Source organism: Apodemus sylvaticus, chromosome 1, assembly GCF_947179515.1.
Source record: "Apodemus sylvaticus chromosome 1, mApoSyl1.1, whole genome shotgun sequence".
Lineage (NCBI taxonomy): Eukaryota > Metazoa > Chordata > Mammalia > Rodentia > Muridae > Apodemus > Apodemus sylvaticus.
In genome coordinates this window covers 25265733-25283199 of record NC_067472.1, presented here as the reverse complement: position 1 = coordinate 25283199, position 17467 = coordinate 25265733, and the positions used below count along the sequence as shown (strand labels likewise).

Below are 17467 nucleotides of genomic sequence, written 5' to 3'. Positions count from 1 at the left end.
ATTTAGTGGTTCTTGGCCTTCCTAATGCTATGACTCTTTAATACAATTCCTCATGTTGTAGTGAGCACAACCACAAAATTATTTTTGTAATTTAGCTGCTGTTATGAATCATAATGTAATCATCTGATATGCAAGATACCTGATATGCAATCCCTGTGAAGGGTCATGACCCACGTGTTAAGAACAAGCACCACTGGTCCAGGGGATGGACTGGGTTTGTCTTTGTTGAATGGGAGTTTTGTTCCCTGGTTTCTGTTTCTGTTTTGGCTTTTCAGAGTGTGATTGCTGTATGCTGCCTAGTAAGAAATTTTCTGTGGACCTGCTTCTATGGCCTGCTCAGCTGATGTTTTCCCAGGGTATGCCTGATGATATTAGAGGCTTGGATTATAGGTTGAGTTGGAGGAAAATATTGTGATCAGTTTGGAGGTGGGACCAGAAAGGAAAAGAGACCACAGCAGGTTTTCTGCTGGGGATGAGTCTGGAGGAGCAGGAGAAGGGTGGATCCGCTGTTAGTCTGCTTGTTGCCAGTTTACAGATATTTCTGTCACTTCAGGAGTGGACTATAAGCTGAAGCTTACTTTCTTTCTTTAATGCATAAATAAATATTAAGTAAAAAATAATCCATGTTAAAATAAAATATGTTTTTAAATTAATATTTATTTATTAGACTTAACATTTCCATAGTTTGCCTTTTACCTTAAAATGCTACAGCTTTCCTCAGTAACTTGCTCTATAAGTGATATTCAAAACCAGCCTACTATTTTCCAAGCACACTGGAGACATTTTCTATCTCAATAAAAATAACTCATATAAACTTAAATTCATTTTGGCTTCTCAGTTCTTACAAACACATATAATGGTCATGTTTTGTTAGATACTGTGGAATTAAACACTCATCTGTAATCAATCATGCATGTTCCTTTTTCAGTCCACGGACAAAAGATGATCTTAGAGCATATTTTATACTGTTACAGGTAAGTTAGAGTTATTTAATTCATATTTTAATCTGCATGTGCAAATTAAGCTATATCAGATAACTATTACTTGGCAATAGTATTAATATTTTTTAGAAAAATATTTACTTATAACCCAAAGACTACCCTTGTAACAAACACTCAGAAGCTACATTATATGAGGGATTAAATTCTAAGTGAGTTCTTAGCTCCCTTCTAGTGTTCTGGAACAGATGGTTGTTCTTCCCTTTTCACTCAGACTCTTCCCTTGGAACTAATTGTCACAGGCTACAGAATTTCCTCATATACTGGGTTTCTATTTTTTACTAATGTTCATTAGAATTCTGATAGAAACATAAAGGTTGTTACTATTTGTTACAAAGCAAACTGATACTTGCTTTCTCATGAGAGAGAGATGGATTCAAAATTACAACAATATATTAAGGGATTAAAGTAAAAGCAAAATTTTATAATTTTTTTTAAAAATGGTATTATCTTAGTTACCACACTACATTTACATCATTTTTTATAATTTACCAAAGTTGTTAAGGTATATTAACTCATTTAAAGGTAAAAATATTAAGCTGTATGTTGGAAACATGTATATAAGCAAAGCTATAAAATGACTCCATAAAGCTCTTAGAGGATGTGTTAGTTAGTGAGCTGTAAGTTCTGCTCCCACATCATCACCTTTCCCAGAGCCGTCGCTGGATGAAGCAGTCAGGGCTCTTAGGTCACTCCTGCCATTAGTCAGTTTTGAAAAACAATGTTCTCTCTTTTTTTTTTAAATCACAATTGGGTTAATTTCTAAAGAATTATTTTTACTTTTTATTCGTTTGCCTGTGTGTGAGCTACTTGTATGGAGTACCCAGGAAGGTTAAAGTCAGCTGCCCTGGGACTAACACTGCACACAGTTCTCAGCGCTAGAACCAAACTCAGGAGCTCTGGAAGGGCAGCAGGCGCTCTGAACCACCAGACCATCTCTCTGCCTGGCACCTGATTTTAATAATATGACTTTTATGGAAATAGAGCTTCAGATCTTAGAAGATTAATATGGGGTTTATTTAGTTTAGGAGCATTCTTCAGTCCTTTAACATTTAAAAGTTGTGATAGTGCATGCCAGTCATGGTCTGTGACAAATGTAGCTAACTTACTTCCCAGTGCAAAAGTTTTACAATTTACATATCCCTGGTTTGCCTTTATTTTTTTTTTAATCACATTTTTTTAAATGTGAGAAGAAGCACATTATTCTCTTGCTATTTAATTGGATAATAACAATTGCCTGCATTTATGACAAATGGAACAAAGTGCTTTATATATGTTTTCTTTTTTAAAACTCAAAACAACTCCTGAAATAGATATTATTTCCATTTTACAGCTGAGAAAATTAGGAATTAAAGTTTAAAACCATGCCTAATAGTACACAGCTAATATGTGGTAGGATCAACCCTAAGGCCCAGTTCTGTCATGACTCCAAAGACTATAACAGAAACCAGTTTTGCTTAAATAACAAGTTGATAGTTTTTAAAGAACTACACAAACTCAATTGTAGCTTCCTGAATTTGCTGCTTAAAACTCATTAAGCTTTGTGTTTTTCCTTGTTAAGACAATTTTAACACAGTTATCTTTAATATCTTTTTCAGAATCCTCAATTTAATATCACATCTACATATGTCATCTATGCTCACTTGCTACGACAGATAGCTACCTTAGTGGAAGCTGACCACCACTTCCTAGTTCACTGGCTTAAAAAGTAAACAATAACTTCATAGTCTCTCACTTTTAACTGTGATATTATTAATTTTATGATAAACTGTTGTAAACCTTTACAATATTTAAATGTTTTGAAGATTTTTAGGAATGATGTTTATACTTTGAAATGCTTCAAAAGCCAGTTATAAAATGTATACTTTAGTAATAACATAAAAGATACATAAATATCTATTTTTAATCTAAGTAACCATGTTCTTATGAAAATTGCTGAAAATAATCAACCACTTGCAATTTTTATATAGCACATTTCTGTTTTTTATACATTTCAAATGGATTTGCTCAGCTATTGTTTTATTATGTATCTTTTTATTTATTTTTTATGTCTCTTGGTTACACATCTTACTATATATGTGATACTTTTTCCTTATTAAAAATACCAGATTATGAAAGCACATTACTTCTTTCGCTAAGGACTATGTTTACATTAATAGACATTTCTCCATGGTGGGAAAAAACTCAAAGGGCAAAATATTTCCAAAATAAAATTTGAATATTGTCAGTTCTCATGATTTCTCATGATGACTATAGTAATAATTACTATTAATTTTAGTAGTAATAATTACTATTATTGGTAGTAGTATTCAAATACTAACTATTTATGAAGTCACCATCAGTGCTGAACTAGCACACATCACTGAGCCTTTTCTTGGTTGGGTTACTAGGAGCTTCTGATCGTAGTCATATCAGCTCACCAAGCATCCACTCTGAGTGCTTATACTTGATGCTTTATTCCATGTAAGTTGATTAGTTAAATTGAGATCATAATGGTTGCACTGTATGCAATACCATCATAGCCATATGGTGTTATTTTGTTAACACATTTTGTTAGTACACACATTTTGTTAGTACAACACACCACGTCCTTCTTGTTCACTGTAGAGCATCACATCCTTCTTGTTCATTGTATAACATCACATCCTTCTTGTTCACTGTATAACATCACGTTCTTCTTGTTCCTTGGAACTAGCCAGCACTTATTACATTGTAAGATCTTTGGATTTTGAGACAGGCTAGACTCTGTACCTCAGGCTAGCCTGGAACTTACCATGTATCCCAGTGGACCTCTAACTCACAATCCTCCTGTCTCAGTCTCCCAGTTATAGGGATTACAGGTGTACACTGCTATGCCTGGCTGAAGGGCCATTTTAAAATAACAGAATCATCAAAAAAAAAAAGACATAGAATATGAAAAACATGATCTTAGACTATAGAGAAGACTATAGAGAAGCTTCATTGGAACTGTAGTTTTTAAAACAGAAGTTTAAATTAAGGCTAGCCAGTAGATATTAAAATAATGTGTTTATTATTAGAGTAAATCATGAACGTGTTGGAAAAGAGCACTGCATGAGAACTGAGACGAGCACTACCCTGATGATCTCATTCATGCATGCTGATGCCTCTGGCGCTCCACTGTTCTGTGTCCACAGTGGCCACGAAAGCACAAGTGCTGTCCTGGAGAGGAAGGAAGAAGTCTTAGAGTACAGTTAGCTTGCAAGAACAGGGTCTGTGAATGTGAAACTGGCTAAACCCTGAGAGCCCTAAACAGTATATGAATGACACTGCTGTAATTGTGGTGTTTCTTTCTTATTTGAGAAATAGTTGGTAGGATTTTATACCTTTTGAAATATTTTCACCTTAATAAATATAATTTATGAAAATTAATAGTCCATATTCTATTGCATAGGATATAATTGATATCTAACAAATATATTGGCAAAATAAGAAATGAAAGTTTTGATTGGAATTATCTCAAAATCTTTACCAGATTATCCCAGAAGAAATTCAAGCAACTGGTAGAGAGATTGCTGCAATTTGTTTCTTTACGCCTGTTTCCAGCAAAACCTGAAGAATTCCCGCCTCTAACAAAGTGTACCTGGTGGATTCCATCGGCCACTAAAGTTCTGGCTTTACTTAGTACGTTTTGATTATTCACTACTCTTCCTTTTCTCTTGATAAGTTTTAGGGACATATTTTAAGGGTCACTGAGTACTAGAGAGATAGCTTTAACTTTTAAACCATTATTTTGAAGAAAACAAAGTCATTTTTCATTTTATGGATTTTACAAAATATAAATTTTTTAATTCTAAATGTTTTACAAAGCTTGGAAGAGCTTTGTTTTCTGCTTGTATTGTAGTCTTAGGTGCATGTGATTCACTAAGTATTCATTCCTGAGAAAACATGAATTCCTACTAATTACTGAGGACTCCTACAAGGGACAACACCAGTGGAGAAATGACAAGTAGATGACTATCTGCCCCTTTCTCAAAATATTTTTATGATCCTCATCACTGTTTTTTTTAAAGCAAGAAATAGATATTTTTTTTTACCACAAAGTTTAAAATGGCCTTTTCATTGGAATTGGAATTATTTAAAAAAATTTAAGTTAAGGCTAGTCAGTAGATATTAAAATAATGTGTTTATTATTAGAATAAATCATGTACATGTTGGAAAAGAGCACTGCATGAGAACTTCTCTTCACAGATACTGCCAACAATTTGGTTCACCCTGCCCTTGTTCCTTACACGGATTTCTACAATTCTACCTTGGATCACATTGATCTCATGGAAGAGTATCATACTTGGCAGAGCTTTGGAAATTCTCACAGGTATAATCAATAGCTCATCTAATTATTTACCTAACAAATGCTATTAAAGTAATAACTGGATTTTAAGTTTATATAAATAATATGTATATAATTTCTCTATATATAAACATCATTTAGATATATAGCTTTAAAATGTCATTGTATCTATCAAGAGGTTTAACTTTCGCTACATTTTCAGTTTATACACATAATATAGTTCTGCTTTAATCAATAGTTTCTCTTCACTTCAAAAACAGTGAGGTTCTTCCCTAGGTATGAGATTTCTTGTTCCATGTGTTGTCATCACACAAGGGGCAGTGTGTTTTTTTCTCTAAAGGACTAGAAGATAAATATTTTCAGTTCTATGAATAATACATATTGCTATTTTAGCATGAAAAACCCTTAGACATTATGTAAATGAATTGCTGTGAATGTTCCAGATTACTTTATTTACAAAAACTGGTGATAAGCCATTTTTATCTTGGAGGCCACAGTGTACCAGTACCTGGTCCAATTCATTGATCACACACATATGGCCACTTAATATATGTTCACTCCTCTCCCTCAGTATGCACCAAAAAGTGATTATGAATTATTTATACAAAGAATTGATATTCAGAGAAAGGAGCTTCACAGTTTATTTAGTGCAATAATAAATGATTTTCAAAGTGCTTGGCCATATTCTTGAGTACACATATTTACTTTGTATTAAATTATCAAGCCTATCCCAAACATAGTTTATTTCCCAAACATGAAATATTCAGGAGATGGAGAGATGTAAATGCAGATGTAAATAACACAAAGAGCCCATATAAACACATGGATTACTTAAATTTTTCAGTAATTCTATCAGAATTGGCACAAAATGTATAATGGCCCTCTGTTCAAATCTCAGTGTACATATCAACTATCAAAACTGAAAAATGGTTTCCTCTGAGGAATATTTTCTTGGTAGAGTTTCTTTTACAAAGATGCTGATTCCTGTGTTTGTATAAGTGTGGCCATAAATCAACTAATAATTTGACTGTTTCATTGTCAACTTTTAATATGAACTCCTTCCAGTCACAATGCAACACATCAACAGTTTACTCCATAGGTGTTCCAATCGGTCCCATCTGCCATGGGAAGTCAGCTGGACTCTGGAATGGGATCTGGAACTCAGGGCAAGTCACTACTGACTGTGGGGTGTTTGCCTGGGTACTTAATGCACATAGTAATTTTTATGTATTTTATTTTTGTAAAACCAAAATGGCAAAGGTTGAGAAGCACTGTTTTAAAGTATATAATGAAACCAACATATATCTTTTTTAAGTGTGTTGCATTTCTTTTATTTTCAAACCTTTAGTTGGCTTTAGTAACTCATTATTAGTCACTAGTACTGAGCAAGTTGTATTTATTACCAGTTTTGAATCAGAGTAAAGGCTCTCTAATGTTCAGTACATAAGGTTCCTCTTCTTTCTTATGTCTTCTTTGCAACTAGTGACTACAAATATACCACCTACTATGTTCAGATGGAATACAGCTTAAATTGATAGATTTGTTGCAGTTACTTTAACTGAGCTATACCCAACCTACGCTGCCCAACCTACACTGCAGCCACTTCTGATAAGACTCTAAACTCTCAAAGTGTTACTGCGGCTTTATTCATTCTTTCCACATGTATTTATGGCTGAGTAGTTTGTGGCTTTCATATATAGTGTATGACTTAGCTCTGATATGGGAGACAAGTTATTTCCATGCCCTTCGATAACAATGTTATATCTTTGTAAGTAAATACATTACATATTTTACAGTTTTCTCATTTTTGTTATATTGCTTTTAAATTTATGACTGCTTTTTATATGCTATAATTATCACTGTGTTTCTTCATTTCTGAAGCTCACACATTAAAAGTAGTCCTTGAATAATAAATTGCATATTCATTTGAACATGTAAATATTCTGTCCTATTTCTGGACCATTAACACTTGTTTCCTAGTCCTGCTGATGGCCACGTTACTACAGGTGATAATATAGGTGGCTGTGAAAATTGAAATGATTTGTGTGAACAGTGTAAGTGACTAGCACATATTTAGAAAAATAGTTGTGGCTTCGTATAGAGAATTAAAACACTACTTCTAAGGATGGTACATTTTTCATAGGTTTGTGGAAATGAACTCATGCACATAAAATCTTTTGTGAATAGTAAAAAACATACAAAAATAATGTTTTATATTGCAAGGAGGGTACCTTAGAGTCCCTTAGTGTACTTTTGCTAAAGCACCATTTTGCTTTTTCTGTTTTTGCTTGTAAAGCAGGTTTTCCTTCTGTCAGTACCCATTCGTTATTTCTATAGCTGCAAAAAAAATCATTATTCAAAGAGACTCAGAGCAACAGATGATAAGCATCGCAAGGGTAAGCCAGCTACGAAACATGTTTATGCTGACTGTAATCAATATAGTAAATAATAAGTAAATGTCTTGTTAATTGTTTTAGTGTAATCAGGAAATGTTAAAAATATAATTCATGTTAGTATCCCCACAAGGTAACCCTATTCACAGTATGGGAGGTAGACCACCACCCTCTCATCTAGTCAGCCTCCCAATATATTATAAATGCAGCAGAAATACTTGTGATAGTCCCAAATTTGAGGAGCTTGTTGGGACTTCATTGTGTAATTGTGATGAGACCAGGAGTGCATTAACACAGATCATTCACACTATAGCACTTTCTGGAGGTCATGAAAATCAGAAACAATGAAGACATTAGGTAATTAACACTAGTATATGTCTATAGAACTAAGAAATATGTTCAAGGAAAGTGAAAGATTTTATAATTATTTCTCAGTACATGGGAAATGCACAGATAGTAGGACAGACTCATGTGGTGCAAGGTGAAGTCTCTCCCTGGGCCTCTGCACTGCCTATAGTGTTAAAGACAGCATACAAGTGAGTGCTCACACTGCTCCTCCACACAGTTGTGCATAGCTGGTGCCTGCTGCATACTGAGAGTGTGTGCAGTGTTAAAGATGAGAGAGAAGCTTAGCTTCTTAAATAGAAAGAAAAACAGAGTAGACAATTATTCCATGTCTTGTTCAAGAGTACAACATCAAAATATAAATTATGATATTTCAAAATATAAAAGTAAGAATATTTTATTTCTCAGCAGTTCAGTTCCTGGATATATTTTTTTCTGTCAAAGAAAAAACAAAAGTTTGGGTGCCTGAAAAGTTCCCAAAACCAGCTTGCATTAAGTATGGGACTATTAGAAGAAATTTTATTGCCTATGGCTCCAAAGAGAATTCCAAAGCCACGCTGCCTCTAAAGAATGAAATTAAATGGGCATATTTGACACTAGATATTGGCTTAAAAAATAATCTGTATAGCCAGTCATCTTGACATTTTGACTCAGTTGCATTTCTGTGTCATGTGTCTTTAAAATAATTTCTTCTCGCTGTTACTATGTGGTTTGCTATAGTTCAAATAAAGTAGACAGCCCTAGTTTATCCAAATTTCCCTAGCAGTGTGCCACCACTCATGCTTAATGTATCAGATGCTGCAGTTCTTCTGTGGGATGGAGAGCCCTGTTAGCCTCTCACAGGCCGTGGGAAATGGAGTAGACTAAAGACCCAGCAGCATCTTAGTTCTCACTGGTTCTTCCTACCTGCTGTGCCACTCGAATGAATGACTGATGGTCCTTTGACACAGCTTATGCTATAGTCTGAAATTGCAAAATTAAGTAAATAAATAAGCTCCATAAGACTGCCTAAAATTCTGCCTTTGATGAGCTCTTTAATTTGAAGCATTCTTATGGCAAATGCACATTTCCAGTGAAAAGGGCCTCAAAGCTTGTCTCCATTAGCATCCAGGGGTAAATAAATTTACTGTTGACATGTAACAGCTAATAGGGTCAAGAACAGGATCAGAAAATGAGAAAGAAAGGATAAGATAAAGATCAGTTACACAAGACATTGTCCACAAATACAGACTTCCTTGGTAAGATAGGACCCATAAAAGCAAAATCTACTAAGACTCTTCACACTGGAGGTTGGAGGCCTGGGGGAGGCTATGAATTGGCATCTATTCTAGTAATCAACAAAATCTTAAGAAGTCTCAAACTTGATTTGGGACATGAGATACTATGTTATAGCACATTAACTTCAGATGTACTTCAGATGCCTGAAATATTGATCCTTGTTTGCAGAGAATTCATTTTCATTGTCACCAAAGATAATGAAATAGTCTAATAATCATTATCTAGATAAGTAAATATATAAGCAAATTGATTTTGTATAATAAATGGCATTTATATATTTCTTATATATTCTAATATGTTGGTTTTTATATACTCAGTGCTTATATTTTGGGGAAACATGAAAACTGCATTTCTTAAATCTTTCATATATGCATCATCCAGCATATATGTTAACATTTTGGTAAATTTTCTTTTGGTATTCTTTAATCAACATAGGTAATGCAATGTTATATACATAATTTTAATCTCTACTTGAACTGTTTGCATAGTTTTTGTACTCACTTTTAGAAACTGAATTATATTCCACTTACTAGATATACTTAGGATAGTTTTAAACTTTGAGTTTATTGATAATATTTTTAGAAATATCTTATGGAATAAATTTTTTTAATCTTTAAAATTCTCTAAAGTAGAACTATTGGATTTAAAGATCTGAATATTGATAATGTCTTTGAACCTGTAGACAAATCAATTTTTTACTTTCTATAAGTAGACTATTCTTTTAGGCTAAATTAAGTATCCAAAATAGCTTAAGCCTGATCTTAGCATTAGGAATACATGAATTGGATTAAATGTCCCCCTTTTTTACACAGGAAACTTTGCTATTGAAGGTCTGAGGCCTGTGGAAATTTCAGTTCAGCCTTTTCACTATAAAAGTTAAGCAAGATTTTGGTACCTACTGGCCACCAGGGTTCCAAAATAAAGTAATAATAAGATGTTTCACAATCTAGAATGTATATAATTGATTTATGAAATTATTTATGTGAGAGATAGCATAAAAATAGTTAAGCTATTTTGACTGTTTTAAGTGTTTTAAATGAAATTATACTTTAAGAAAAAGTGAAAAATGTTTGCTTTCTTATTTAATTAGCAAAGTCTGGTGGATAAAGTATCTCGAAGACAGAGACCTGATATGAATATGTTATTTCTAAATATGAAAGTAAGGAGGACACATCTGGTTAGCGACTCACTTGATGAGGTATAATTTATTCCAAAATGGTTCTGACTTATTACTAAAATTTTTAAAGTATTATTTCTGTGTGCAAATATGTATACTTGCATAAATTCTGATATAGTTAATATAAATTTCATATAAATAAGCTTTATGACATTCTGATGTTTATTAGTAGTTGGTTAATTCCTCAGAGGAGTTGATGTATAACACTGAAATATGTAATTCATGTTTCTTAATGTGCTACCTGGATTCTAGACCATCCATCTTTCTTCTGATTAGGTGTATAACAAGTCAGTTTTAGTTCTCCACACCTCAGGTTGCTCATCTCCAAACTTACAGGTTTGACCTATAAGGTACAGGGTACATAGGACCTATTCAGATTCACACAAACATTGACCCATGGATATATATTGCAAAGTTCCTTGCATGTACACTGCTGCAGTAAGGCCATCATGTAGTGAAGAGATAATGGCTATTTTATCTATGTGGGGTTTTTATTTAATGTTGAAAGAGGAAGGTCATAAAAGTTGTTTTATATTATAGTCTACTAAATTAAAATTTTGGACACAGTATTATTCTTGGGGGCAATACCCTTTGTCAAGGCATCTGACCCCTGAATTCTTTTTTCTAATCTATAAAACTAATAGTAACACCTAGCTAATACTGTCTGGCAAGTTGGATGGATGGATGGATGGATGGATGGATGAATAGATGTTTATAGAAGTAAAAATAAGCTAAAGTCTGCCTAATATTGTTCCCAAAAATTAAAAAAATAAATAAATTCCCTTTTCATTGCTCTTTGTTCTGCCTTACTACATAACTTCTTCAAATAGTTAACCCGGAAAAGAGCTGACTTGAAGAAGAAGTTGAAAGTTACATTTGTAGGTGAAGCTGGTTTGGATATGGGTGGCTTGACTAAAGAATGGTTCCTTCTTCTAATTCGCCAGATTTTCCATCCAGATTATGGTGAGTGTTTAATGTTTGTGATCATTGCCACTCTAGACTTGTAGGAGTTGAGTAGTAGCTGTGACATTTTCGTCAGCTGTAAATGGAGAATTTGTGCAGAAATAGCCATATATCTCTTGAATAAATGAAATGAATGGAGGTGTGCCATTGAAATAAAGAACATTTAGAATTTTAAAACAAGTCTATAGGTTTTTTTTTTCCTGTACTAGTACGTGAAGCTTCTTTCATTAAATAGTCATTTTAAGAAATAGAAGTCTGTGGTTTTTGGAAATGGTTTAGTCAGAAACAGCTGGCTATATAAGCCTGAGGGTCAGCTTAGGTCCCAAGTCTCCGTGTATAAAGCCAGGTCCTGCCAGCACGCCTTTAACAACCGCACTGGGGAACAGAGACAGGTAGATCCAGTGGTCAGTTCCAGATTGACTGGCAGACTCTTTCAAAAATAAGATGGACCATGACTGAGGAAGACACCTGACATTAACCTGTGGATTCATACACGGATGAACGTGTGAATACACAAACATGTATACACGCATAAATCATAGACAAATGAAATAGAAATTCATGTAATTTTTAAGGACAAAAATCTTCAATTTTATTTAGAGAAAATGCTTACATAATTATTAACATCTATTAAATGTTTTCCTTCAAAGGAGAATTTCTGTGTTTATAGGGTATATATATACATATTATGGATAATGTAGATAGATGTGTAAAAATCTTGTACATCCTTGTAAAAGCTCAGAGATATAAAAATACCTTCTATAAATATTTTACTAAGATTTGTAAATGTACTCTGTGAAGTTTTTAATGTGAAGGATGATTTGTAACAGAACTCTTTTTAGTGATGTGCCTTTGGTAGATTTCATATGTATTTACCAGTGCCTTTCAACTGTGGCCACATTGTGTTTCCTCTGCAGGCATGTTTACATACCACAAGGATTCACACTGCCATTGGTTTAGCAGCTTTAAATGTGATAACTATTCTGAGTTCCGATTGGTTGGAATTGTATCCTTTAAACTTTCCACTAGGAGGTGCTACTAGACTAGGGATTTTTTTTTTTGAGGTTTTTTTTTTTTTTTTAACTATTGTTTAGAAAAATGTTGTTTTAGAAAACTAAACATCAGATTTATTAGATTTTTCTCTAATCTATATATATGCAGTATCAAACCTCCATAGTCTCAATACATTTAAAGAAAATGACTGACTTTTAAATCTTATCTCAAAATGGTTATTTATATATCAAATTATCAAAATTTAATAAAGGTTTTTAAAATCTAGAGTATTTTCCATTTGTATAAAATACTTTCTATCCTTTCATTTTTTGCTAATTTACTCAATTTACTAAATTGAAATCATAAGAATTAAATTTAGCTTTTTAAATGTACCCTGAAATCCTGAGATATGAAAGAGGTAACACTAAAAATTGAAAAGTGAATGCAATGGGGAATATTTAAAACGTACATAATTCTTTTACAGCTTTTTAAATTTCATTAATTCAACTTGCTGTTTCTCATCCCTATCTCAGGTATGCTGTATAATTTATTCCTATACTGGTGGAGCAAAGAGAAGTTAGATAACTAGAAAAAGATGCCTTGTATATTAGGTTTTTAAATTACAAGAAATATAATTGTGGGAAATAAGAGTAAAAACACGAGTCAGAGCTGAAGATGTGTAGAAAAAAAGGAGTCTAGCCTTTAAGTCAGTAGATGAACATCAGTGCAGGGCAGTTTCTCCTCAGTCAGATGACTATGTAACAGGCATTAATAATAAGCACCAAGGGGGTTGCCACTTCATTAAAACCAAGATTAGCATATCAAGAAGTGTGGTGAGGTGGTAAGGTGGAGAAGATGTGATACTGTATTGTTCCCAAAGAAGGACATAATTTAAGCTGAGAGGATGATGGTGGGAATGAAAGGCTGGGTTGTTAATGCCTTACTACAAAGTAGTGATCACCTGGGCCTTGGGAAAGTGCTGAACATCTATCCTTATAAGGCTGGGTCACATTTACTATGATTAAATCCTGAAGATGTATATGTAACTTGAAAGAGTAAATGAAAGAAAAAGCAGGAAATAAAACTACACCCTGAAATAGACAAGTTAATTTGAAATGCTTATAGATTGTCATATCTAAAGTCCAGAGCAACTAATTCCACACTATCCAAGAAGACTGAACAAGTCATGGATTCCTGTTTTCCTGCAATGTGCAGGCCTCACTAAGTGTGTCCAACTTCTGGATACTTTTTACTAACTTTGACCTATTTGAGCTTCGTCATGCATGTGGTTATCTTGCTTTACAATACTGAGTCACAGCTTAGAGCTGTGATATTTTGACTTCCTGATATCACTAATAAAGTTAGCAATTGAACTTTTGAAATAATGCTTTTCTTAAAATTGTGAATTGACAGTCATCTTCTTTCATAATATTGGTGGTTTTTACTCAGTCAGTACCTAAAAGATCATACTAAATAAGTTCTTATGTGTATATTTCATGTTAAACAAATATGTCTAAAATTCACACAATTAGTGTTTGACTACAGTTATTTTTAAATATGGTAAGATTTTAGTGTTTACAAGAAGTATAGCCATAAAACAAAATAATAATGGTAAAATGTTATAAAGTATTAATAACAGTGATATTTTAAAATCAGAATTACCTATACCCAAAAGGATACTGAAGCTGTATAGAGACAGTATACTACAGTACAGTTTTCAGACTGTCCACAGCACAAAGTTTTCAGTGACACTAGCATAAAAATTACTCCATCCCTGTTTCAACTAGACCAGGATAATTTAGTGTGAAGTAAAGTATTTCTGTGTGAGAGACTCTATAGCATAAGCCTATTAGCCTAATTCCTTACAGTGTACAACCTGCACTTAGGACTTTAGCATTAATTTTTTTTAAATGAAAAATATTTAGAGGCTATCACCATTGTGGAGAATTATGAATTATAACACTGTAGTATTATGATTATCATCATTGCTACTATCTTGATTATATACTTGAGTGTATTTACCATATCTATCTTACACACACAGCCTGTACAGTTACTTAGAAAACAGTGTAGCTCTTTATGTCTCCAGCTCTCATTTTGCCTATGCAAATTAAATTGACAGTATTCAAATTTGCTAGACCTATATGTTTAGGTTTCCTTTTGAATCTATAAAATAAATTACTCTTTAAGTAACTTTAATAACTGACCTTTAAATACTAGGAAATTTGATCTGAACTTCCTCTTTTGGCAAATTGATAAGTTACAGTCAGCTATGTAAGTAGACAAATTTTACAAGTAAATTAGATACCTGAACTCTAGCCCTTCAAGTTTTATGTATGAGTCTGCTTACACTATTATCTCATTAACATTATTTGTATTTCCATATGCTTATTCATACCAACTCTAACACAGTCTCACTTAAGCTTTAAATAACTAAACATGGCAATTTCTAAAATCAGTGCTGTATTCTGCAGCCAAATACTTCTTAGAAAACCACCAGCATTCTTGGTTAAATTTAGTAATTTGTATATTAAATAATTTATAGGAATACCTGAAATCATTAAATCCTATCAAATGAACACCTTTTCCCATGGCTTTTGTTAATCAAAATATTTATAGTATGTAAATAAAATGAGATTAAAGAAAAAAGAAAGGTATGTTGGGCTAATTAGAAAGCCAGTGTTAGATATGAAAGAAGACTGGTGCATAATTCAAAACTCATTTGTTGTCATGGGTTTTATGTTAATACTTAACATTTAGTATTCATAGCTCATGGGACTAGCTGTTTATAACAGCATCACCTTGGATATTCGTTTTCCTCCCTGCTGTTACAAAAAATTACTGAGCCCTCCCGTCGTACCTATTGATCAGAGTACACCAGTAGGCATCTGCAGTGTTACCATTGATGACTTGTGCCAGATTATGCCTGTAAGTATGTTATTAACACTTTGTGGTCGTGTTATGCTAACTGCTGCCTCATTTGTAATCTTCTAATGCTATTCTTACTTTAAAATCAGGCTTCCCTTTTAGAACTCTTCCCTGTCTTACTTTTAAAAAGTCCCTCCTTACAGAGACCTATTTTTCAATGTGCCTAAGCTCTTATAGAACAGTACAGAATTTTAAGTCTAATGGGCATTGATTTGAATGCCGACCATGCCATTTATTGGCTTTGTAAACTTGGGTGAGTTATTTAACCTCTCTGAGCCCTAATGACCTTACGACAATACTAGGTTGTTTTAAAAATAATAATTAAAAACAAATAATGAGCTGGGTGGTGGTAGCACACGCCTGTAATCCCAGCACTCTGGGAGGCAGAAGCAGGTGGATTTCTGAGTTCGAGGCCAGCCTGGTCTACAGAGTGAGTTCCAGAACAGCCAGGGCTATACAGAGAAACCCTGTCTTGAAAAACCCAAATCCAAAAATCCAAAAAACAAAACAAAAACAAAATAATGGACTGGAAAGATGGCTCACCAGTTAGAAGCTCTTACCGATCTGGTAGAGTGCCCAAGTTCAGTTCTTGGTGCCCATATTAGAGTACTGACAACTACATCTAACTCCAGCTCCAGGGAATCCAACACTTCTGGCCTCTGTAATCTTATACACATACTTATACACAGAATTACACAAATAAACATAACTTAAATGTTTACAGTACTAGGCATATCAAATCTCTACCAGCCTAGATTTGTATAAAATAGGTACTTTAAAAAAAGAAAACCCAGCTGACAACTTTATTTCCACGTTTCACAGTACAAGTGAAGACAGTACTTTTTCATCCCACTTCTCCCATCCAAGACTGTTCTCTTTGCTAGAAACAGGGAGAAGTCTTCTTTTATTGTACTACCAGAAAACACACAGACACAGCACCATGATCTGACCAAACTGACCAAGTAATACAAAATTGCTTCTCTGTTGAGCTGAGTCATGCTTGGATGAGTGGGTACCATCGTAGAGCAAGCAGAAGGTTTCATCATGGGAGGTTCAGGCATCTTGGACTTGTGGCCTATAAGAAACCTCATTCTAAGAGCAAGTTCCATAGACATCATCCTAGGAGAAGGGCATCATGGGAGGACCCAGGTGTGGTGTGGACATCATACCAGATGAGGAGGACCCAGGAGACTGTGGAGAGGAGATAGGCTCATTTCCCCTGCAGGAGAAGAAGCAAAGAATGGAGCTGGAGGATCATTCCTTGTAGAAATGCAGCTGTTGTTTATGTCAGGCTCTGAACCTGCTCTTCCATCCATTTCTGATGGTGGACTTTTTCACATTCTCTTTGTGGTTTCTGCACTGAAGTGTGACTTTCTTACAGGTGGTAGTCATGGGTAGTCGTGATTTTATTTATATATATATATATATATATATATATATATATATATATATATATATATATATATATATATATCACAGTAATTGATATATATATCACAGTAATTATGATAAAATTACCACCTTTACCACCACCCTGCCAGATCTGAGGGCCTGGTCTGGTCCTTGTGCTTTTAATGAAATTAAAATTTCTTATGTAAAGTAAGATTATTCCAACCATGACATTACTTATCACTTTAAACAATTTAATATAAATTAAGAGTATTTTCCATAAAGCCTGATTAAAAATGAAATATTGAGCCAGTTCTACTTTTTAAGTTTTTGTTCATACATAACTAATGTTGTAAGAAAATATTTTTCCCAGCACTCTCAGGATTTTCTTGGAAGAGGAAGACATGATAACTAAATGTGTAAGCCCCTTAATACATGTGAACTGTTTATCTAATGTTTAAACACTGCATCATAAAATAGTAGCACATTTAAAATATATATGTGATTTGAAAACGAGAAGCCCTACACATCCATAAGCAGTAATATGACTGAGAGACAGGAATTACACTGGAAATCATGGTAGAGCCATAACAACTGTTTGCTTAAGAGTGGGCTGTAGAGCTAGATTTCTTTTTTGTTTGTTTGTGTCTTTTTTTTTATTCGATATATTTTTTATTTACATTTCAAATGATTT

The 17467-nt window shown here is 33.6% G+C and overlaps 1 protein-coding gene across 4 annotated transcripts in view; it reads left to right on the top strand.

The window, feature by feature from the left end:
- Positions 1 to 17467, top strand: part of Hectd2 (HECT domain E3 ubiquitin protein ligase 2) — a 68389-nt gene that overhangs the window by 41156 nt on the left and 9766 nt on the right. Inside the window, exons 7-15 of one of the 4 annotated variants that reach the window (XM_052186730.1) lie at positions 929 to 974; positions 2597 to 2706; positions 4492 to 4640; positions 5208 to 5331; positions 7607 to 7703; positions 10414 to 10521; positions 11331 to 11463; positions 12381 to 12469; positions 15226 to 15384. In XM_052186730.1, coding sequence (XP_052042690.1) covers positions 929 to 974; positions 2597 to 2706; positions 4492 to 4640; positions 5208 to 5331; positions 7607 to 7703; positions 10414 to 10521; positions 11331 to 11463; positions 12381 to 12469; positions 15226 to 15384 — 1015 coding nt within the window. Of the gene's footprint in view, positions 1 to 928; positions 975 to 2596; positions 2707 to 4491; positions 4641 to 5207; positions 5332 to 7603; positions 7704 to 10413; positions 10522 to 11330; positions 11464 to 12380; positions 12470 to 15225; positions 15385 to 17467 lie in introns of those variants that run through there. The other 3 variants (XM_052186727.1, XR_007978516.1, XR_007978517.1) reach the window with 3 other exon arrangements.